Below are 24,606 nucleotides of genomic sequence, written 5' to 3'. Positions count from 1 at the left end.
CTTTTATTATTGGCTATATTATGAGAAGGAAAGTTGCCACTCACCACATAGTGGGGATGCTGAGTCGCAGATAGGCTCAACAAAAAGACTCTCACAATTATAGCTTTCGACCATTAAGGCCTTCATCAACAATAGACAGATATACGCACACACCCACACATGCGCACACACAAGCGTGACTCACACACATGACTGCAGTCTCAGGCAACTGAAACCACACTGCAAGCAGCAGCACCAGTGCATGATGGGAGTGGCGACAGAGTGGTGGTGAGAGGGGGCTGGGGCAGGGAGGGGGAGGGATAGTATAGTAGGGGTGGCGGACAGTGAAGTGCTGCAGGTTAGATGGAGGGGGGGGGGAGGAGGAGGAGGAGGAGGAGGAGGAGGAGGAGGAAGATTCGTCCATATCAAACCTACTAACCACTTCGACAGCTGCCACCTGTTCCATACAAAGTAGTCCCTTCCATACAGCCTAGCCACCCGTGGTCATCGCATCTGCAGTGATGAGCAGTCCCTCTCGAAATATACTGAGGGTCTCACTGAACCCTTCACTGATGGTAATTATCCTCCTAACCTTGTACAAAAACGAATCTCCCATGACTCATCTTTCCAGTTTCCCACCACCTCCCAATGTTCCACCGTTCGGCCACAGAGGAACATTCCCGCTGTAACTCAGTACCACCCAGGACTGGAGCAACTGAATTACATTCTTCGCAAGGGTTTCAATTACCTCTCGTCATGCCCTGAAATGAGAAATGTCTGGCCACTATCCATCCCACCCCTCCCACAGTGGTATTCCACCAATCACCGAACCTACACAATATACTCGTCCACCTTTACACAACCCCTGCTCCCAATCCCTGACCTCATGGCTCATACCCCTGTAACGGACCTAGATACAAGACCTGTCCCACACATCCACCCACCACCACCTACTCCAGTCCAGTCGCTAACATCACCTATCCCATCAAAGGCAGGGCTACCTGTGAAACCAGTCATGTGGCCTACAAGCTAGGCTGTAACCACTGTACTGCATTCTATGTAGGCATGACAACCAACAAGCCGTCTGTCCGCATGAATGACCACCGACAAACTATGGCCAAAAAACAAATGGACCACCCTGTTGCTGAACACACTGCCAAACATGATATCCTTTATTTCAATGACCGCTTCACAGCCTGTGCCATATGGATCCTTCCCACCAACACCAGCTTTTCTGAACTGCGCAGGTGGGAACTTTCCCTGCAATACCCTCCTGGCCTCAACCTCTGTTAGTCACTGTCCTCACCTATCCAGCCCCTTACCTGTTCGCATTCCAACACTACACAGCCGTCATTCCACCACCACACCCAGTCTTTTTATTTCTCTCCTTTTCCGCTACCCCCCCCCCCCTTTCCTCTCACCAGCCCTCAGTCTAACCTGCAACGCTTCCCTATCTCCCACCCCCACTATACTATTCCTTCCCCTCCCCACCCCAAGGTCGTCCTAACCCCCACCCAGTTGCCATCCCATCACACATTGGTGCTGCTGCTCGCAGTGTGGTTTCAGTTGCCTGAGACTGCAGTAGTGTGTGTGGGGGAGGGGGGGGGGGGGGCAGGTCATGTGTGCACACTTGCGTATGTCTGTCTATCATTAATGAAGGCCTTAGCAGCCGACAGCTATAATTGTGACAGCCTTTTTGGTGCGCCTATCTGCAACTCAGCATCTCTGCTATGGTGAGTAGCAACTTTCCTTCCCATAATATTGTTACATTCCATCCTGGATTTTCCATTGTTTGATTTTATTATTGGCTGATTTTTTTTTATTGTCTGCACACACATGGCAAAATAAAATCATTGTTATAACAAAACAATACTGTTATCGGACTACAGAGAAATCGAACATTTTGACCAAGTTTACCAGAAAGCAGAGGGTCAAATTGGTAAATTGTGTCAAAGGCATATGAAACTAATGTCAGAATGGGGTTCCACAAGGATTAGTACTGGACTACTTTTATTTTCAACCTACACGAATGACAAAAAATGACTTTAAATGAATGTTGAAAACCTGCAATGTATGGTGATGGCACAAGCACAATTATCACACAGTATAGGCGATATCTGAACACACCTACAACTGGTTCACAGCAGTAAGTTTAAGTCTTAATCTCACAAAACTAATATTAATATATATTAACTTAGGAGTAAAGGAGAGCACAAGCCGAATAGCAGAACCACTGAGTCGCAGACAGGCACAGAAAAGAGAAAGAAAACTTGTTAGCTTTCAGAATAAACTCTTTGTCGAGCTTGAGTACAAAACACACACACACACACACACACACACATCCCTAAATTGTGTCAGCTGTATACACAATGCTGGGACTGTAATTCAGCAGGTGGAGTAGGGTAAGAGGGGTTGGGTGGGAAGCTAGTGGCCCAGAACTTTTACTGTATAAAAACTAATACAATACTATTTGAACAAGGAAAAATGGACTGCAAACACTACATGTGGACATTAATAGTTAAACACTGCAGGAAACACACTGTAAAAATCATTGGGGTCTAGTTGATAGATTAAAATGCAGTCAACATACAGCATATGTAAAGTGCACCTAAGTCTGTATCCAGTCACTAGCAAATGAGACAAGAACTGAAATTGAAGGTAGCAAAGCAAAAGCTGAAATTCTTAACTCTGTTTTGAAACTTTCCTTTACAATCAGAAATCAAGAATTGCCCCAATTTAATCCTCATACCACTGAAAAGATGACTGAAGTAAGTGGTAGTGTCAGTGCGTTAAGAAACAGCTAAAATCGTTAAAACTGAACAAAGCTCCAGGACCCGATGGATTCCCTGTCAGATTCTATATTCACCTTCTAACTATTATCTATCATAGATCCCTTGAATAAAAAACTGTATCCAGTTCTTGGAAAAAGGCACAGGTCACACCTGGCTACAAGACGGGTAGTAGAAGTGATCCACAAAACTACCATCCAATATCCTTGACACTGATTTGTTGTGGAAACTTAGAACATATTCTGAGCTCAAACATAATGAGGTACTTTAACAGAATATTCTCCTCAATGCCAATTACCATGGATTTCAGAAACATTGACCATGTGAAACCCACTAGCACTTTTCTCACATGACATTCTGAAAGCTTTGGTTCAAGGCAGCCACATAGACGCAGTATTTCTTGATTTCTGGAACGCATTTCACTCAGTACCACATCACAAAAGTATGATCATATGGGGTATCAAGTGAAATTTGTGACTGAATTGAGGATATTTTTGGTAGGGAGGACGCAACATGTTATCTCGGATGGAGAGCGATCATCAGATGTAGAAGTGACTTCAGGTATGCCCCAGGGAAGTATGTTGGGACACTTGCTGTTCATGTTGTATATTAATGACCTTGCAGACAATAGTAATAGCAAAATCAGATGCAGCAGTTATTTATAATGAAGTACTATCTGAAAAAAGCTGCACGAGTATTCAGTCAGATTTTGATAAGATTTCAAAGAACTGCAAAAACAGGCAACTTGCTTTAAATGTTCAGAAATGTAAAACTGTGCACTTAACAAGACGAAAAAAAGGAGTATCCCATGACTATAATATCAATTAGTAACTGCTGGAATTGACCTACTGATACAAATACCAAAGTAAACAGGTCACACAGGCTCAGTTGTGTGTAAAGCAGGCGATAGGTAGACTTCAGATTATTGGTAGAATACTGTGGGAGTGCAATCAGTCACAAAGAAGATTGCTTACAAATCACTTGTGCTACCCAATCTACCGTCTGGGACCTGTACCAAGTAGGACTAATGGCAGATACTGAATGTATACAGAGAATGGCAGCACAAATGGTCATGGGTTTGTCTGATCTGAGAGAGAGTGTCACAGCGATACTGAAGGAACTGAACTGAAGGACTTGAGAATAGACAAACTATCCTGAAAAAGTCTATTAACAAAGTTTCAAGAACCATCTTTAAATGATTATTCTAGGGATATACTACAACCCCCTACATATCACTCCAATATGGATCATGAGGATAAGATTAGACTAATTTCTGCAAGCTCAAGGCATTCAAACAATCATTCTTTCCATGCTCCATATGTGAATTGAATGGGAAAAAACACTAATAACTGGTACAATGGGATGTAACCCTCTGCCATGCACCCCAAGGTGGTTCGCAGAGTGTAGATGTAGATGCAGCTACCGTATTTACTCGAATCTAAGCCGCACTTTTTTTTCTGTTTTTGTAATCCAAAAAACCACCTGCGGCTTAGAATCGAGTGCAAAGTAAGCGGAAGTTCTGAAAAATTTGGTAGGTGCCGCCACAACTAACTTCCGCCGTCGAATATATGTAGCGCTACACAGGCATGCTTTGCAGGCACAAAGATAAATTCTGGCGCCAAAACCTCTGCGTCAGTAAATAAATTAAAAATAGGTGAAAGACGAGCTTTTTTCTCCGCCCCGAGTTTCGACCACTACATTTTCATACATTATACAACGAAGTAAATACAAATTCCGTATTGTTCATCTTCGAATATAGCAGCATTTCAATGTACTACGAAAATCCGTCTGGCAAGACTGTTTGGGATGTTTGTCAATATGGCCAACTCTACGTACTGAATTTTTTCCTACCTGTCAGAAGAGATGGTTGCTAACAGGAACTTTTATGAATTGTGAATCACATGCAGTATTCCCTTCACCATAAGAATAATTCGAATATAAACATTTTGCCATGCATTTGTTTCATGTTTGCTGCTATCTCATTTAAATCCTGTCTGCCTAATAAACTACAAAACTAGAGTGAGACAACAGCAAACGCGGAAGAATATACATATCATGTCATGTTTATATTTATATTATTCGTATGCCTAATAGTGATACAGTCAGAAATGAAGCACGGCAATTGACTAGATTTTTAAATCTACGATGACTAATTTCTGTGCAGAATGTAATGTACTAAAGAGGCGTCTGCAAACATTTTCAACGGAGAAAAATTTTCACTAAACTCTCGTTCAGAACATCATCTATCATACGCAGTCCATTATTTGGTTCTTGTAGATCATTATCAAAGAAAGCAGCAGTGTAAGTAACAACAAATAGCAGTCTCTTCCCATTGTTTCACTAATGAGACGATTCCTCTCTCTCTCTCTCTCTCTCTCTCTCTCTTCTTTTTTTTTATTGTAAGTGGCGGTAGCGCGCACAAAAGCAAGCCATGCCGCGAGCGGCGACAGGCCGTAAACACTCATTATCAGAATGTGACAAACAATGCATGACACAGTACAGTAATGCATTTTCAGTTTAGAGTGACGTAAACACCTATAACAAAGAGAACGGCACTTATCAGATCAAAGAAAAATAAGCAATGAATTCAAACTAGACGAAGCACGTGAAAAATTAAGCGTACCCGTATAAATACGGACGGAGCGCCTGACGCATAGCAATGGCTACCTGGTAAAGCTTAACTTCTAAGCTTACGACTCGAACTAAACAACTGTAGCTGTATCGCCATTCATTCGACATAAATTGTGTCTCATATTACAATGGACCAACTTTGTTTCGATTTGGGGGTGCTGCCTAAAACTTTTATCTCCCCTTGAATTTCGAGTATCAAATTTCAGGTGCGGCTTAGATTCAGGAAAATGTTTTTTCCTCGATTTCGAGTATCATTTTTCGGGTGCGGCTTAGATTCGAGTGCGGCTTAGATTCGAGTAAATACGGTATACTAACCAAGGAGCTTGGTTCAGGATGTTTTGTGTACAGAAGTATCTCTCATTGTTTTGACCTAAATACAAGAGTGTTGGCTTGTTTCACACATTTTCGCAATCTGCAGTGGGTTAAAATATGGTGTTTTGAATGAAACTGGTTTTGAAGATTTAATAAACTTCTTGATGAATTTGTATATCGTTGGAAAATGGTAGATGAATGAAAATTTGTATTCCACATTCTTGTGCTGCCAATCTATTGAGTTCTTTTTCTTTTTTTTTATGTTCAGCAGATGTTTACTCTACGAGGCATAAGAGACGAAGTTTACATTTTCTTCATGCCGCAATTTTTGTGCCGAACTTTGATTCAAATTATCTAGCAATGTTAGTTCATGTTACAACACAGTTTTTTGCAAAATCTGATTGAAAATATTGCAATTTTTTATATTTTTACAAAGGTTTCAACTTTGCACTTAATTTAGTCAATATTGAAAAGTGGAACATAAACCAAACTTTATATTTGAGAACCTTGTACTGTTAGGTTACTACGTGTGAAGTTTCACATTTGTCATATTTTTAGTACATGAGATGTAAGAAGCCTAGCTCTGAAATTTCTTCAGGCATGATTATTTTGAAAGGTTCTGCCTAAAAGGTTTTGGCTGGATATGGCTCATAAAATTCTTTTCATTATTATTCTTAAGAGAATGCATGAACTTGTCAAACTGCGTTTCTTTCAACTGAATATTGCCTGAGACATAATAGCTCAAAGTCAGTAGAAACACACACTTGCTCTGCACAAAGCCACACATGGAGTCAAACAAATGACTATATTTTGGCCAGTATTGCTTCGATGAACATTAAACGCTGCCAATGCTGAGCAGGGACATGTGCGAATGTTCCTCCGAAGTTTTATTAGCACCGATTACAAACTCCTTGGCGCACTGCCTCATGGCATAAATTGAATGATTTCACCATTTCACCAAGTTGCTGATGAACACAATGTGACATTCTGAGTGAAAGCTATACTGTCTTCAAGACCAGTAATACTGAACAAGTCAAGTGTATGATGATTATGCAGAACGGGCCATAGACATGTTGAATCATCAGGCTGCACACAACACACAATTTCAGTCATATATTACAGACAATGCTACAATGACAATATTATGGAAAGGATAGATTGCTACTCACCATATAGCAGTGTGTTGAGTCACAGACAATACATAAGCTTAATGCAGCTCACACGTACATGACCACTGTCTGTGGCTGCCAAGGACAGACTATATGTTTAGTAGCCTTTTTGTTATGCCTGTCTGTGACTCAACATCTCTACTATATGCTGAGTGGCAATCTATCCTTTTCATAAACTTGTCATTATTCCATCCTGGATTTTTCATTATTCGACAAACAATGCTACAATTAATATTACCTTTATTAATAAACTTTTTATTGTTTACGTCAAACGCCTTCATATTTTTACATATTATATCTCAGGCTATCTTTGTGTCTATTATTAAAAAAAATTATAAACATTTTAACTGAAATAAATTCACACTAATGTCCTGAGTTGTACTCACTGGGTTGACATCCCATATCACAATTGTAGTGTCTTTCGATCCAGTGGCAAGTTTGAGACCATCTGGGGAGAAGCGACAAAACCACACCTCATCACAATGATCGTTGAGTATTTGCACTGTTTCACATGGAAATTGATCCCTGCAGAAAACACATCTTTAATTATGAATTGCATAAACAATAGAAATTACAAACAATTTAGTAAACAAATGTACCTCAACAATTTACTCATTTGTGTCAATTCTACAGCTTAAGAAAACAGGCAAGAGCATTAAAGAGGTAATACAAAATATCATGTTATTTTCAAAACTGATTTAAATTTTATAATGCCTTTCAGATATCAGTTACTGGCCAATGCAACCACAGAAAAATCCCTTAATACTGAACTACTTTTGAAAAATCATTATCTTTCACCTTTCCAGAAGTTTAAATTTTGAAGAAGTTGTCATCGTTTGAAGGTCTGTGATACCACTGATGTTGAGTTAAGAAGCACTTTACTCTGAAGCAAACTGTAGTACATTAAAATAAAATAAAATGATTTTCATCATCTTGATCTCCACAGCTGATTCTAGTTAATATTAATACAAAAGCACCACAGCTTAATTGTTATACATTCAATACGTCATGACTGACTTCATTCAAAAGATACACTGCCAACAGTCTTCATAACAAATCCCCACAGAGTTGTGGCAGTATTATGACTTAGTTATCTCTCATAAATTAAAAGCAAATTCTGGAACTTGACATTCACATAAACACTCCATTGATTGTGTGGCAGAAGCACAGAGTAGTGAGTGCTGTCACACGCCAAATTGCCTACGCTCACTGTTCACCATGCTACTGTCATGTGATGGATGGAGTATTTGTCATGTTTCAGAATTTGCCTTTAACATTACGTTTGATAACTTGACTTCTTAAGTCATGTTGGCAGTGTAATCTGATGATGTTCTTTCGAACAAAACTGGCCGTGAATCAATAAATGGGTATCAATACTGCTGTAGTGGTTTCTTATTAATATTAATATAGAAATAATACTTTTAGTTATTAGGTTTGCCCTAGACACACCCTGGATATAACTTCTGAAACAATCCTCTTTGACTAACAACAAGCACATGAAAATCAGTTAACAATGCGAACAAATTGCAAGAACTTCAATGTTTCACGTATCTTCAGATTAATTAGTGGAAAAGTTTATTAACTCTAGTTACAAAGCTTGGGGCTCAATACTACGAAGTGACTGTGACAGTGACACATTCAGAATATACACTCCTGATGAATATTAGTCCACAGGGCCTTGTTATTGTATGGTTCCTATGATACACGAGTCTATGGCTGGAAGTATTTATTTGGTTTATTATAGGACCTGAAGATGATGCAAACGTAACATTCAAACCAAACATCTAAATAATAAATACTTTTAAAATACAGCTGTGGTGTTCCATTTCCCCCACTTCTATTGTCAGCTACTGTCCCATGTCCACAAGATTGATGGACTTTCATAAGACAATAAATAGACAAATTTTCCATGTCACATCATACATACAGCTGTTGTAATTTACTACCATAAAATTATTTATTTACAGGTGCTGACATAAGATTTCTAGTTACAGATTGTTCAAAACAAACAAAGTAATTGAGGTGGAAGAAAACTACCAAAATACCAAACTGCCTTTATGGCAACAGCTATGTGAGGTTGCAGTGCTAATACTGAGCCAGAAAAGACAAAGTTAAAGGAGTATGCTTAGCTCAGATAGATTAAACTAAATAAATGGTATTTCTTCTCCAGAACATAATCTGTTTACATTTGAGAAACTGTGAATGCTGATCTGTTTTCAGTCAACTATCCCACCCATAATTCAAGAACATTTTGATTAACATCAATCGGTCATAGAGACAGCAAGGAGTGTTTGACTTATGTTTGACCAGATTTGAGGGTTTCCTGGACACATTCAGACAGCAATAGCATTTAAATCAGTGGTGGAAAAGTTGTTAGTAATTACTCATCTCACAAATCGAAGTACAGTTGGTAACCCTTATTTAAATCATTTAAAGAACAAAGTCATTTAGTAACACCTAATAAATCTTTTTCTTTGTCAAACCATGGAACAGTTACGCATGACACATCGGATGTGTGCCACACACTACGTGGACAACATGAATGGCTGTTGAGAATATTTTTTCTTTGACATACAGAGCAAAGGAACATTTCAAACTGTAGGAAGAGAGTTAACAAGAAAAATGCAGAGGGAAGAGCCACAAAGACCACTGGCCCTAAATAATCATCAACTACACAAGAGGAACTGGAAGTAACTAAGGAAACTCAGCTTCTCTAATGCAGTGTTTCTACTGACTCCTTCCATCTATTTTGGGCAATTCTCCCATTTTTTACTACAACAACAACAACAACAACAACAACAAAGAAAAAGAACAATAATAATACTAGACAGAATTATACCCACTTATGCCTCTCATCTTACTTTTTCCCTTTCCAGTGTCCACTCCCAAAATACAACAAGGATTGGATCCTACAATCAAAACATCTATCCCTTTTAGGTTTCTGATAATTTGTTATCAGTTTTCTGCATTTCATTTTATTATTTTACTGGCTCTTTACTGAAAGCAATACAGCCATTAAAACTACTTATTAAGGTTAGTGAAGACAGTTACATTTTAAGTATACAGTTATTTTATACATATATAAGTTTACAAATGTTGGTGTTTAATATATCACATATTTCTAACTACTTCCTGTAGGTACCATGCTGTTAAACTGCTAATTTCAAAACTTTTCTGACTCATCAGTGTTTTAGCATTCATCATCAAGGGAATCTGGATTTTTAAATAGTTTCCCTACAGTTTATTTTGCTGTGGAGCGTATACAAAGGCATTAATCTTTCTCAACTAAACATCCTGTTTTCAATTTGTATTTGTATTTTCTATTGAGCATTCATACCCTCTCACTTTGAATGGAATATGGTATAGTTTGCATTTGGGTCACTGATCACAAATCCAACAAGCAAAAATATCTTTTAACTTACTAAAGTGCATACAAATAGTGGGCCTTTTACACATAATCATAAACTGAAATGAAGGGCCTGACTTCAGTAGTATGTCTAGACTTCCACATAAATTGAAGATAAGGTATCTATAAATGTATATAGTATGCATCAAGATAGTGAATTCATTGGGACAAACAGATTAAGAATTCACCTGAATTATTCACTATTCCAGTAACAGATGATTACCTTCCAAAGTATTGTGACATCCAGTCTCATTCAGTTAATTCACCCATTCCTCAAATTTACACTTCAGAATAAATGGCATGTGAACCTCATATGTTTTCATATGACATCCTTTGCAGCGATTCAGCTTTCCATAACATTGGACAGGGTACAACTATATCCTTGTTTCTTGTTTTCATGAATGGAAATATGATACAACAACTACTTCCTGTAGGTACCATGCTGTTATTTCTTTTAGTACAGTTGTCATAATACACTTGAAGATTGCAGTACATATTTTCTGGCAACTTTCCATGTTGATGCCTTCTGTTATAATGTGAAGTACATTATATTTTGGTTATCATACCAAAGGAAGACACGATGCAAACAACTACATGCTTATGAAGTTTCCTACCTTAAACAATCTAATATGCTATATGAAAGATGACAGGTCTGGATCTGTTTGAAATTTACACTGTAAATTCATATATGTGGATATGATACAAAAAGACCCAAAGAACAAAATTTGCACTATACAGGAACAGATGCTACAGGTTTGCCCTTTCCTATAAATTCAAGCATTATATACACCTGTTCCTTTTAACATGCTACATAAGATCTGTCCTGTCAGTTGTCGATAGAAGTAGCACTAAGTCTTCATATATTTCAAAGACACAGCTCAACACTGGACTTGACTATGCTACAGACAGCTGCTAAATTACCACAAACAATAATTCTATCTACTTTCTGAAATATAACAGGACCCTGAACTTTAGATGTCAAAATTCTAGTTTATCCAGCATAACACAAAATAACAAAAAGTGTCTGTCTGATTTAAAATTTCACACAGTGACAGACCAGCAGCTGAATGGATATTACATTTCCAACGGTTATTTAATTATTAGCACAAACAAAGAAACCATAAATTTAAACAAAAGTAGCTCTCATTCTACAACAAGTGCCATGCAAGGCTGCTCCATGACTGAATTCTGCATAAACTAATGTCATATTGCAATACACATTTTTTTAAGTTTTAAAACATGCAGCAGCAGTGGACTATGCAAAGCACTTAAAATGGGTATTATAATAACTATGAACCAATTAAGCATCTCACAATATAATGTTGAAAATACTATTATCTCTATCATAAAACAATATTCTCCTTTACTAAAATGGAAGGCCAAGTGTTTTCTTAAATTTCAGCCCTAATTTTTCCTGTTTCACAATAGTGAAAAACTAGCACATGCTGGGTCACATTTCACACAAGCATGAATTCAGTAAAGCAGAGCCACAGCAGCACCTTTCCTTGCTTACACCAAAATGTTCTCTATGTGCGGGCCAGTCATTCAGAGTACTCTCTTATTTTTATAACCATTTTCTATCTGTAGATAAACATAATGACCATCTGGTGTTGAAACTCCTATATGAAAGACTTAATAGTCTGGCAGGCAAGTAAATAAGCATGGCAAAATGAAAGATCAACTGGAAGGGGAAAAAAAGTTACAATTTTAATGTACCACTGATTATGTCATTTAGTGACTGAGCAAATCTTTCTGGCTGGGTGAGGATGGGACAGGAAATTGACCATGTGCTTGAAAGTAACTATTGTTTTATTTGCCTGAAGTGATTTGAGGAAATAACAAGAAAAAACAAAAGTCACGAGACCTCAACAGGGATCTGAGCCCTACATCTCCCAATAAAAGTCCAGTGCCTTAAACAGTGCAACACCTCATCTGTTAGCAGATCAATTTGTTGTTGGACCAGTGACTAGTAGACACTGCAACTCACTCAGTGACAAAGATATTTCCCAGATCTTAGCTATGTATGATCCAAATTTTAAACAAAGATCCCCCAAAACATGAAAATGTGTGTGCAGAGAATGTTATAAATACACCATTGACAGGACATGTAAGGAACAGTTTTCTTTGTACATGTGGCACGCTAATTCTAGGAAAGCTAAAGATCATTTTACTTCACATGAAGAAAACTACTGAATCCATACTTGCTGAAATAAAAGTACTTTTACTACTTAATTTCCACATTAAATCTTTCACCAGTAGCCAATGGAGATAGGTACTATCAACTAACAACATGAAAAAATGCAAACAAAGCTCACTATGCATCAAACAAGTTATAATCATTAACCCCTTAACATACTGATTTTGTTTTCAAATTATGTTACAAAAACTGATATTTTTTTGAAAAACATACCATAATGAATGACATTACATATAGAAATACAGAGATAGTTCTTAAAGCTCAAAATAGTGAGTTAAAAAATTTGGAGACCACCAACAATAAAACCCCAAGTATACTCGTGCACTGGAATTTTAGCTAAAATATCCTGAAACTTGAAGTCATTTTTTAGTTTCTGTGCAGGTATGAAGTCTAGCCATATATTTCACAAGTTTCCTGTGAACATAAATCTTGGAGGAGCTGACTGGAGCACAGTGGCTGTATTTATCTCATACCACTGGTGATCACTTGTCACTCAACTGATGAATTGTCATCACTTTCGGCCTCTAATGAAGTAACATCACATTCTTCACTTTCTGATCTGCAAAATTCAATATCAAACTCAGGATCACTGTAGCCATCCTTTTTTGAAAGCACTGCCTAATCAACATACAGGAGAGAGGCTGAAAGTGTGTGTTTTGTTGTCGAGTACCCAAAGCTGCACACAGCAAAGATGATATCTAGTGGCAACCACCTCAACCAAATCACAGCAGCTGGGATACAAATGTACGACCAGATGCTCTCTAGTGGCTGAACACTTAACTGTCAGTGCTGAAACGGGTATAAGCGGGGTTTTATTATTTTTCCTTTGAGGTCTGTTCTTAAGTTGCCCGAGTATGCTCGGGACTTTAAGTTCCTGCCAAAATAAGAAAATTGAGATACGGTGTTTTATGTTAAGAGGTTAATAGTGTTAGTGACATTTCAGCAAGAATTATTGTCCCTTTGTTGCTATCATAAACAATAGCAAACATTACTTGCCTGGAACAATGGTGGTCAACAAGGAGCGAGACACCTGCAAGCCCTTCTTCTGTTAAGGTGTTGTGGTAGGGGCAACTATGCTTCTGGTGTTCCACTGCTTGGCACAGCAGCGTATGGAGTCTGCACACAACACAGCACACACTAATACTAAGATAGTGTACACAACAACACCAAGAGAAAAACTACCTGATTTGAATGTATCTGTGTATTTTCAGACAATTTCTTAGCTGCTATTCAAGTGTTACAGTTATTATTATGAACTCAAGTGAATAGTACCAGAAACAACAATTAAAGATTTTTTTTAAGTGATGGCATCCCTGATAATTTAGATCCAGTAAATGCACTAGGATAAGATATCCTAAAACTGATAGAACTTTTCAAAAACTGATACACCCAGCCCATGATGATATCTCTCAAAAATGTTCCTACTGTTTGTTATGCTGCAACCATTTAGGAATAATCAGTCATAATTTGTTTTTTCTTTAGAAACTTCACTTGGGAGGCAAAAAATAATTTTGAGGAACAGCACTTTGAGACTGAAAATAAATGTGCACACACCTCTAGAATACTGCCACACTTGTGCAAATACTGATTATATATCCACCAAATTTGTGTTACATACACAGTTTTCTGTGTTCTATCTACTGAATTATTAATTATTCTCACATTTATTATATGATGCTAATTATCAAACAGTCAATATAACCCTTAAACATGATATGCTCCATTCCAAAATATGACACAGTCAATGCCCAAAAGTGATACACTGGTTGCCTACGGCCCAGCCACCAGTTACAAAGGGGTGTACTGCGGGCTGTCCTTCCCATACACCAGCAACGTAACTGTGGGGAGACATCATCTCCAGCAGCAAACCCAAAGCTGAAAAAGAAAAGCCTCCAAACAAGAAAGAAGTAGGCCAAAATCAGAAGAGCCAGAAAGCTACGGCTGTTACCAAAGCTGTGGTAAGTACATAAAAGAAGAAGCAAACTGGGGAGACTGATTTTGATTCCAACATCTCTTTGAAGAGTGATGGCAGCAAGAAATCCACACTAGATCCTATTGCAATGAAAGATCCAACACGTGTAGGTGTAGAAGATTATATCTTGGCTGCATTTCAAGCAGGAAAGAAGAATCCATGCAGCTAAAGATATGTTTGTATCATACGAACAGTACTGGAAAATGACCTGTTAGTTATGTCTCAACAGAAAATAACAAAATAATTTTTCATTTAAATGAAAAAGATCTTTCCAACAATGGAAGGTTGGAAGGTAACCTCTCCCCTAAATCCATTTCCCTCCTCATCCCAAAGACAACCTGCGCACCCACTTTCTGGGGCTCCAAAATACCAGCACACCCAAAAATCCTGGACACTCCATTGTAGCTGGTTATTAGGCCCCCACAGAAAGAATTTCAGCCCTCACTGACCAACACTTTCAACAAACTGTCAAAAATCTAGCCTCTCAAATCAAAGATATCAACTGCTTCCTTCACTGACTCTTCACAATCTGCACCCCTTCAACACTGTTGATGCCACTTCCCTGTACAAAGATACTCCTCATGGTCCTGACATTCTTGAACACTATCTCTAAAAACATCCTTCAGGACTCCAAAGCCATTGCCTCATCGCCCACACACCTTACTAACTCTATCCTAACATAAAACTACTATTCCTTTGATGGAACAGTATACAAACAAATCTGCAACACAGTTACTGGCACTCACATGGAACCCTCCTGTGCCAACATGTGTAAGAGCCACATCTTCATAGCCTCCCAAACCCCTTGTCTGGAGCAGTTTCACTGATAATATTTTCATGATCTGGACTCGAGGCCAAGACACCCTTTCCTCATTCCTTCAAAACCTCCCATCCACTTCACATGGTCCTGCTCAACGCAGTGTGACACTTTCTTAGACGTTGACCTACTCTTCTCTGATGGTTCCGTCTACACCTCCGTCCACATTAAATCCCCGAACAATACCTGTATTTCAACAGCTACCATCACATCCGCAGCAAAAAAATCCCTCCCATACAACCTGATCACCTGGGCACAAGAACTCCACCACCCAGTACACTGAAGGTCTCACAAAGGCCTTCACATACAGGAACTATCACTCAGACTTAGTCTACAAACATATTTCCTGTGCCATATCCCCCACACACCCCCAATCCTACCACCACCTTCAAGAACCAGCTAAACAACTGAGCCACAACCTTTTGTCATGGCTTTGATTATCTATCATCATCCCCTAAAGCGAAGGACATCATACCTAAGATACTTTACCTCTCTTCCTACAGTGGTGTCCTCTTCCCCACCCAACCTCCACAACATCCTAGTCCATCCCCCTATGCTACTCCCAATCCCAACCCCTCACCACAGGGATCATATTCCTGCAGAAGACCAGATGCAATATCTGCACAATCCATTCACCCAGCATTTCATATTCCAGTCCTGTCACATACTTATCCTATCCCATCAGAAATCGAGCCACCTCACAGCAGCCATGTCACATCCCAGCTCTGCTGCAATCACTGCACAGTTTTTATGTTAGTATGACTACCAACAAGCTGTCCACCAGGAAGAATGACCACTGCCAAACTATGGCCAAGACTAAAGTGAAACACTAAACACCCTGTGGCACAACATGCAGCTGAACATAACATGCTTGATCTAAATCGGTGCTTCACAACCTAGGCCATCTGGATCCTCGCCTCCATCAGCAGTTTTTCTGAACTGTGCAAATGGAAGTTATCCTTACAACACCTTCTCCACTCCCGAAATCATCCCAGACTCGAGCTATGGTAACCCACTAACAACACACCCTCCACCCAACAGTTTCTGCCCCCCCCCCTCCCCCCAATCCTATCACTACCACCCGATTTACATTCCCTCACCCTCAATGTGTGCCACACTCTGTCAACACACCTATCTGCATTTACTCCTCTCCTTTCTTGCTCCCCATTGCCCCACACCCCATTCCCCTGCCCTTACAACCTTCCGAGACTGTACCTGATAGCTTCATCCTGCTACTCTTCAGTTGCACACTCCAGCAAGTAGCTCTATCTCCTCTCTTCCCACCCATAGTCTGCTAGCCCTACCCCGTCCCACTCCAAATTGCTTCTTGCATCCCATGCAACAGTTGCATTCTAGCCAGAAATAGAAGTCATGAGTGCATGAGATTTGCTTGTTTTCGTGAATGTGTGTGTTTTTATTTTCTGAAGAGGATTTGGATGAAAAATCAATGCGTAACAGTCTTTTTGTTGTGCCTGTCTGCAGCTCAAAAGTTTCATCTCTATAGTGAGTAGCAATCATTCTTTTTTCATAATACTGTTAAAAAGACATTTCTCTTATTGATAAGACCGATTTGATAGAGAAATTACCGATTTGTTAAGTTGCTTCTCACGTGGAAAATGCCAAACAAGAAATCTGTTTTGTGTTTATTAGCCCTGTTGAAGTTCATGAAAAAATACAAGCTCTTCTTTTGCGTATCTCTTATTTTTATGTTAGTGTCAATATAATAAGTATAATTGCAAGCAATTCCTATCCATTTCTAGCTGACTAAACAGTATCAAAACTACAAGAAAACAAATGAAGAAATTTCTGTAGTTCCGCCGTCAGGCATAGATTTCATGTCATTGTTGGTTTACATTGAACTGAATTTTAGACTACAAACACTAGAGTTATTCTATTTTCCATGTGAATTGTCAATATAGAACACTGTTAAAGCTGGCAGTTGTAAAACTTGCATGCTATCATCAGTTTACACAAAACAAAAATAAGAAAACTATAAAAGAACACACTGTAAAATGGAGTATAATTTTTACAGAAGATAACTATGCAACACTCTCAAATGTACACATGAAGGAAGGTGTCCCCCACTTAAGTGAATAGCACAGAATAAAAATAATCCAAACAGCAGTCAGTAAAACTGATGTGACTGCCTACAGTTCTCATATTTAATTTAAAAGGGTAAAAATATAACCTATTACAAAATGTATGCTATGAGATATTAAACTATTACATTCATTATACACTTGAGAACAGATAATTGCAAAACAAGTGTGTCTTTCTTTTCATAACTGATAATTGCTCTTGTTCAGCTGATGCACTATTTTATACTCAAATCTAAAGATAATAATCTTTAGTCTCAAAGTGACTCACACTCACAAGTAACAGACTAGTGTTTAGCATCCATGTCTGCCTTGATGATACCAGTGATGTGTCACTAAAATTGCTTTATTAGAAATGCCTTCAGAAACAGCATTAGTTGAAATACATAGAGCCCATCATTTACTATATTACATCACAATGTCCAGTTTCTCTATTAAAAAAGCTGGACGTAATGCTCAATTATAAACTAAATGTTGATATAATCTGTTTCACTGAATTTTAGTTATGAAATGACAAAATAAAATTAAGCTCAATAACCAGATTTACACTAGAGAATTTTTCACATGTGGTGGTACCCCAATTTTTGAGAATGAGCAGATAAATTTAAAGATGGTGAATATACATTACATAATCCAAGAAAAAAAATGAATTATCTACATCCTAACTGCCAGAACTTTACTCCACAACAACAATCATTAACACAAATTGAACACCAAGTTGTAATTTGTTTATTTTTATGAACAAACTGGAGGATCTACTGAACAGGCTCAACCCATTAAACATGAAGATGTATGCTTTGTGATCATTTTTAACACTGATCCTCCAACCATGGGAAAAAAAGGCCAGTATTGAGAGGGATGCTTTACCAAATATAACAAAAATATTATGTCAGGTCCCCACAATATGCTTCCCAAAAAGATCAAGAGCAGATATGAATTTCATCAATGATCAAATATATATCTCAGGAATAAACTATGTCTTCATTAGAAGATACTGTGACCATGAGGCAAAGTTACTATTTTTATTTTTTCATTTATTTATGAGGGTCCATGGAACAGTGTGAGCCAAAGCAGTGTAGTCATGAAACAAGTCAGTGCACAGCTGACATAATGCCAACAAATATTTATAAACAAACAAACTAAACAATAAATAAAACATGAAGAAAAAATTGTCAGCTAGTATACAAATGAATAACACATTATAGTGAAAATTTCTCAATCACTCCTATACAGAATAGGAGTGCCATAAGTAGGGACTTGAAAATGTAGCATCTGTTTCTGGCAAAATTTGCCTTTTTTTTTTTTTAATGATTAGACAAACAAATTTAAAAGGTTGTCACATTACGTGGCTGGCTGACCACAATAATAAAAAAAGGAGAAGCCAGCCACTCTGCAACACACTAAGACCTCCAGCCTAAAAGTTTAGGCCAGAGTCCAGACACATCACAAGACTTTAAAACCTTAGTCACACTCGTCTCATCATCAGCTAAAATAGAGTGCTAATCTCCACCAATATTTGTTTCCATCCTTGCATCACGATACAAAATGAATTTCGTTAAAATATAGCGGACACAGATGTACACACCACAAGCACCACGAAATGGGGGATCCTTTCGCCATACTGAAAAGCCATGTGTGAGAGGGCAGTACCCAATTCTAAGATGCATGAACGTGACTTCATCCCACCTGAGCAACTGGCAGGAGGAACGCCAAGGCCGGGCTATAGACTTCACCAACTGCAGATTACTGGCCATTACCACCAGCCATACCTCATCCCACAACTGCATGCACTTTCTGTGTGGTGCAGAAACAACAGCCTGCAAGAGAATGGGACACTGTGCTACATACTGTCCTCTGTCGGCCTCCTTGGCAGCCCAATCGGCCTGTTCATTTCCCCATACCCCTACATGACATAGCACAAAGCCAAATTACACCTGCTTACCTAGCCATTGGAGCAAGTACAGTTGGTCATATATCAGCTGGACCAATTCCTCAGCTGGATACAGGTTCTGTAACGATTGTAAGGCACTAAGGGAATCTGAGCAAATGAGAAACAGTTTGCCCCGAATACAATGCATCTGCTCCAGAGCCTTCAGGATCGCATGGAGCTCTGCCGAGAAAATGGTATACTCATCAGGAAGGCAAATCCTGGTGACATGGTCAGGGAATACGGCAGAGCAATCAAGGGAATTCCCTTACTTGGAGCCATCAGTGCACAGTATTGTGAAACTGTGATGCATATCTAAAAGGCTAAAAGACTGAGATTTAAATGTCAAGTCTGATGTACAAGCTTCCTTAAAATTCGTCAAGTCTAAAATAAGTTTGGGCCTTCGGAGAAAGCAAGGTGGAAATCTGCTCCCACTGCAATGTAAAACATGAAGACCAGCCCCACACATCTCTAGAAGGCAATCCCGTGCATGAATCCCATAGGGCCTCATTGCCTGTTGCCGGTTACAGAAAAGCCTTGCCAGTGGAAGCCGAGCAATGGTATGGTAGGTATGTGTGTATGGTGTGGACAGTGTTTTACAGGCCTGACACACTGTAAAAAGGTGCCTGCACAGAGACTTGGTATGGGGCTTGTTCTGAATGCCCCATTGGACAACCGAATCCTTTCATGGTGCACCACATCCAACATCTTTAAGAGTGTCTCACAGACCCATACACCGTGCACTCATAATCGAGCCAAGATCACACAAATGCCTTTTAAAACCAGAGCAGGCAAGTCCTGTCAGCTCCCTATTTACTGTACCTAAGACATTTTAAAATAACTGAAGCCTTAAGTGACCATTTTTTCAGGTCCGTAAGATGTGGTAACCATGTAAGCTTAGAGTCAATTATGAGGCAAAGAAATCTCACTGTGTCTTTAAAAGTAAGGACAGTGTCCCTCATTCCCAACTGAAGAAAGTTTAAAATGGAACGAGAACAGTTAAAAAAACACAAATACACTATGTGATCAAAAGTATTGGAACACCTGGCTGAAAATGACTTACAAGTCCATGGTGCCCTCCGTCAGTAATGTTGGATTTCAATATGGTGTTGCCCCATCCTTAGCCTTGATGACAGCTTCCACTCTTACAGCCGTACTTTCAGCCAGGTGCTGGAAGGTTTCTTGGGGAATGGCAGCCCATTCTCCATGGAGTGCTGCACTGAGAAGAGGTATCGATCTGGTGAGGCCTGGCACGAGTCGGTATTCCAAAACATCCCAAAGGTGTTCTATATAAGATTCAAACCAGGACTCTGTGAAGGTCAGTCCATTACAGGGATGTTATTGTCCTGTAACCACTCTGCCACAAGCTGTGCAATATGGACATGTGCTCGATCATGTTAAAAGATGCAATCGCCATCCCTGAATTGCTCTTCAACAGTGAGAAGCAAGAAGGTGATTAAAACATCAATGTAGGTCTGTGCTGTGATAGTGCCACGCAAAACAACAAGGGGTGCAAGCCCCGTCCCAGAAAAACATGACCACACCAGAACACCACTGCCTCCGAATTTTACTGTTGGCACTATGCACGCTGGCAAATGACGTTCACTGGACATTTGCCATACCCACACCCTGCCATCAGATTGTCACATTGTGGACCGTGATTCATCACTCCACACAGCATTTTTTCACTGTTAAATCATCCAATGTTTACACTCCTTACAGAAAGCAAGGCATCGTTTGGCATTTTCCAGCACGACGTACAGCTTATTAGTGGCAGCTTGAACATGAAATCCAAGTTTTCTCTCCTCCTGCCTGACTGTCACAGTACTTGCAGTGGATCCTGATGTAGTTTGGAATTCCTGTGTGACGGTCTGGATAGATGTCTGCACAAGATCTTCAGCATGATACTTCCAAGAAATCTTTAATCTACCCCCAGTTCTGAGGATTTAAAATTGCTGAGATCACTGACTGTTACACCCACCACTACACAATAAAATTTCACTTTTACAACAGTGCACATTAGGATCCTCTTCAACTGTCAGCGGCCTCGGCCTGTAAGCTTTTGTGCTGTACGTGTCCCTTCACGTTTCCACTTCACTATCACATCAGACACAGTGGACCCAGGGATGTTTAGGGAGTGTGGAAATCTCGCTTACAGCCATATGACACAAGTGACACCCAATCACCTGACCATGCTCGAAGTCCGTGAGTTCCACAGAGTGCCCCATTCTGTTCTCTCACGATGTCTAATGACTACTGAGGTCACTGATATGGAGTACCTGACAGTAGGTTGTAGCACAAAGCACCTAATATGAAAAACGCATGTTTTTGTGGGTGTTCGAATACTTCTAATCACATAGTGTAGCAGCATACGAGATGATAAAGTGAAAGTAAGCAAAGTAAACAAAAGTCTTCATGTGATTTTTCAACTTCTCCCAGCATATTTCTTGCTTGAACAGTCAATGGGTGTACTGCCGGTCCATAGTGTCCAACGGACACAATGTTTCGGCGATCAGACATGTTGCCATCGTCAGGTGCGCTGACGATAGCGACATGTCTGATTGCCGAAATATTGTGCCCGTTGGACACTATGGACCAGCAGTACACCCGTGGACTGTTTGAGCAAAAGTCTTCATGTTTCAGTGTCAGAGGCAGTGCATATTATCCTTATAGTGAAGATAGCAGCATTCAGTTTCTGCACAAGATCTTCAGCATGATACTTCCTAGAAATCTTTGATCTACCCCCAGTCCTAAGGATTTAAAATTGTTGAGATCATTGACTGTTACACCCACCACTACACAATAAAATTTTGCTTTTACAACAGTGCCATATCAGAAACCACACACATTGCATTTTGTTGCATTGAGCATTAAGAGCAGTCGAGTATTAATCTGATCTCTCAAAACTACATGCTGATGTTAATGGCAACTTTATCAGCTAGATCATTTGCATCATGTTCTGCGTCTTTCACAATAACACTTGTGCCATCTGCAAAGCAAACTATTTTTGAATCTTCAATCACATTTACTGGTAGATTACTGATATATGTCAACAAAAGCAATAGCCCAGAACAGAATCCTGTGGCACACATCACTTTACTTTATGCCAGTCATGTCTCTGTTTAATGACAATAGATTACAACTTTCTGCTTCCTATTTGGCAAATATGAAGCGAATCATTGTTGATCTTTTTCCCTAAACCCATAATGTTCCAACTTATGTAAAGTATTGCATTGTCCACATAATCAAATGCTTTTGTTCAATCAAGGAAAAGGTGACGGTCCTCAGCCTGTCATTTAGCCCTGCTAGTCCATTATATAAAAAGAATAACACTGCACTTCCTATGGATCCTCCTCTCCTGAAACCAAACTGTAAGTGTAGCAGCAAATTACATGCACTGATAGGCGCCACTGCTCTCTTATACAATGTGTTCTCAACAACTTTTGAAAAAAGCACTGATAGCAAAGACATTTGCTGGTAATTACCTACATTATGAAACACATTTACAAACTACAAATGTAACTGTACAACAGCTATATGATTTACTAGTAACATGTGAAAATTTGTATTGTACTGGGTTTCATGCTTTACGCGAGCAGTCGTCTTAACCACCTCAGCTATCCAAACGTGCCTCCAGGACTGACCCAAACTTCCGTTATGTCCTGGTATCACATGTTACTAGCATAATCTATAGCCACTGCACAATTGTATTTGTACTTCGTAAATGTATTTCATAATTTAATCGGCTGTCAATCATCAGGGAGTGTATGTTCCTTTGAAAATAACACTTGATAATTTTCCTTGTACCTGGAGCCACAGTCATGGTAAATTTTTTGATTGTTACTGCCACACCTGTAACAATTTTTATTTTATTCTTATACAATTCAGATTTCAAGGTTACGCCATTTTCAGGTACAAAAACTGGAATAAACAACAGAAGCATAAATCACAAAAGCAAGAAACAGGGCAACCTTGAGAAATAATGTATAAATACAGGAATTCTGTATCTTCTTTATATTACAACAGACATCTAGACTGGTATGAAATAAAAGCCCATGTCACGTAAGCATATCTGGTCATATACTCCAGATCTATCATTAGAAAAAGTGAGAACATCTCTAAAACATCTAAATAAGTTACTGACTTTAATTTCTGGACCTTATACCACAGCTATTATATGAAACAGGTACGCACCACACTACTGTATCCGAACAACTGTAGTGCACATAGACAGAATGATTTTCCAAAGATCGCCTGAAACGCATCAGAGCCTGCACAACACAATCTGTGGTGTGTTAAGCTACATTCACACTGAGGGATTTGAAGCAGAAATTTGTGCTCAGCACATGTAGCCAATACGGTGTGGCACAAGTTGCAAGTTCCTGCGACATGTACCTGCAACATCAGTGCTAGAATGCCAAGAAATACTCTGTTCTGGCACATGTGCTTGTGTCCATGTGCTCATTGAAAACAAAGCACAAATCCCAGATACATTTTCCACTGCACATGTGCAGTTCATGGGCTGGCTCATCCTACAGCTTGGGTATGTGTATAAGGAGGTTACAACTGTTGTTTACGTTCAATGTGCTAGCAGTCCTTTTAGTAGCAGTTTGCGAAGATGGAGTGGTCAAAAAATAATACCATAAAATTAATTGAAGAATTTCACTAAAGGTGTTCATTGTGGGATCCCACATTCAATTATAAAAACTGCAACACGAAATGGGATGCAGTTCATCAGGTTGCATGTTTATTCAGCATTTCTGAGAAAGAACTGGACAGCAAACTACATAACCTGAGGTCACAATTCCTCCATGAATTCAATAAATGAGCTTTGTAGAAGACATCAGTATCAAACAGAAAAGATGTGTGCATTTCTAAACAGTATGCCTATGAATTGTTGCTCTTCCTGAAGGATATAAACAAACCAAGAATGAGTTCATTCACGTTTGAGGTAAGTTCGGGCATATTTATTTTACATGATTTTTAACACAAATATTTATTTACATACCAATAAAAAATGTAAATTTGTTGTTTACAGTTGTGCATGAGAAAGAAAAAGAAAACATTTCCTATGAACATGATTATTATCACTGAACTATCCTTGATACTAAACACACAAATACTGCCTCTCCACTTGTCTTCATCAGTAACAAAATATGCTGCCAATTCACTTCTAATTTGGTTAACATATTTGGCAGTACTTCTGCCAATTCTTGATAGCGATGGAAATGGTGGGTGGTCTCACCATCTCCCAGGTTCTCAGTCCCTCTTTCTATGTTTTCAGAATCAAAACTGCCAGGCAGTGAATAAA

General features: G+C 39.0%; 1 protein-coding gene across 2 annotated transcripts in view; it reads right to left on the bottom strand.

Moving 5' to 3' along the window:
- Nucleotides 1-24,606, bottom strand: part of LOC126092586 (WD repeat-containing protein 26) — a 146,152-nt gene that overhangs the window by 80,562 nt on the left and 40,984 nt on the right. Inside the window, exons 6-7 of one of the 2 annotated variants that reach the window (XM_049908273.1) lie at nt 13,480-13,599; nt 7,267-7,405 (exon numbers count right to left, since the gene is read on the bottom strand). In XM_049908273.1, coding sequence (XP_049764230.1) covers nt 7,267-7,405; nt 13,480-13,599 — 259 coding nt within the window. The remainder of the gene's footprint in view (nt 1-7,266; nt 7,406-13,479; nt 13,600-24,606) is intronic. The other variant, XM_049908274.1, reaches the window with a different exon arrangement.

Source organism: Schistocerca cancellata, chromosome 7, assembly GCF_023864275.1.
Source record: "Schistocerca cancellata isolate TAMUIC-IGC-003103 chromosome 7, iqSchCanc2.1, whole genome shotgun sequence".
Taxonomy (NCBI): Eukaryota; Metazoa; Arthropoda; class Insecta; order Orthoptera; family Acrididae; genus Schistocerca; species Schistocerca cancellata.
This window is presented reverse-complemented; position numbering and strand designations above follow the sequence as displayed.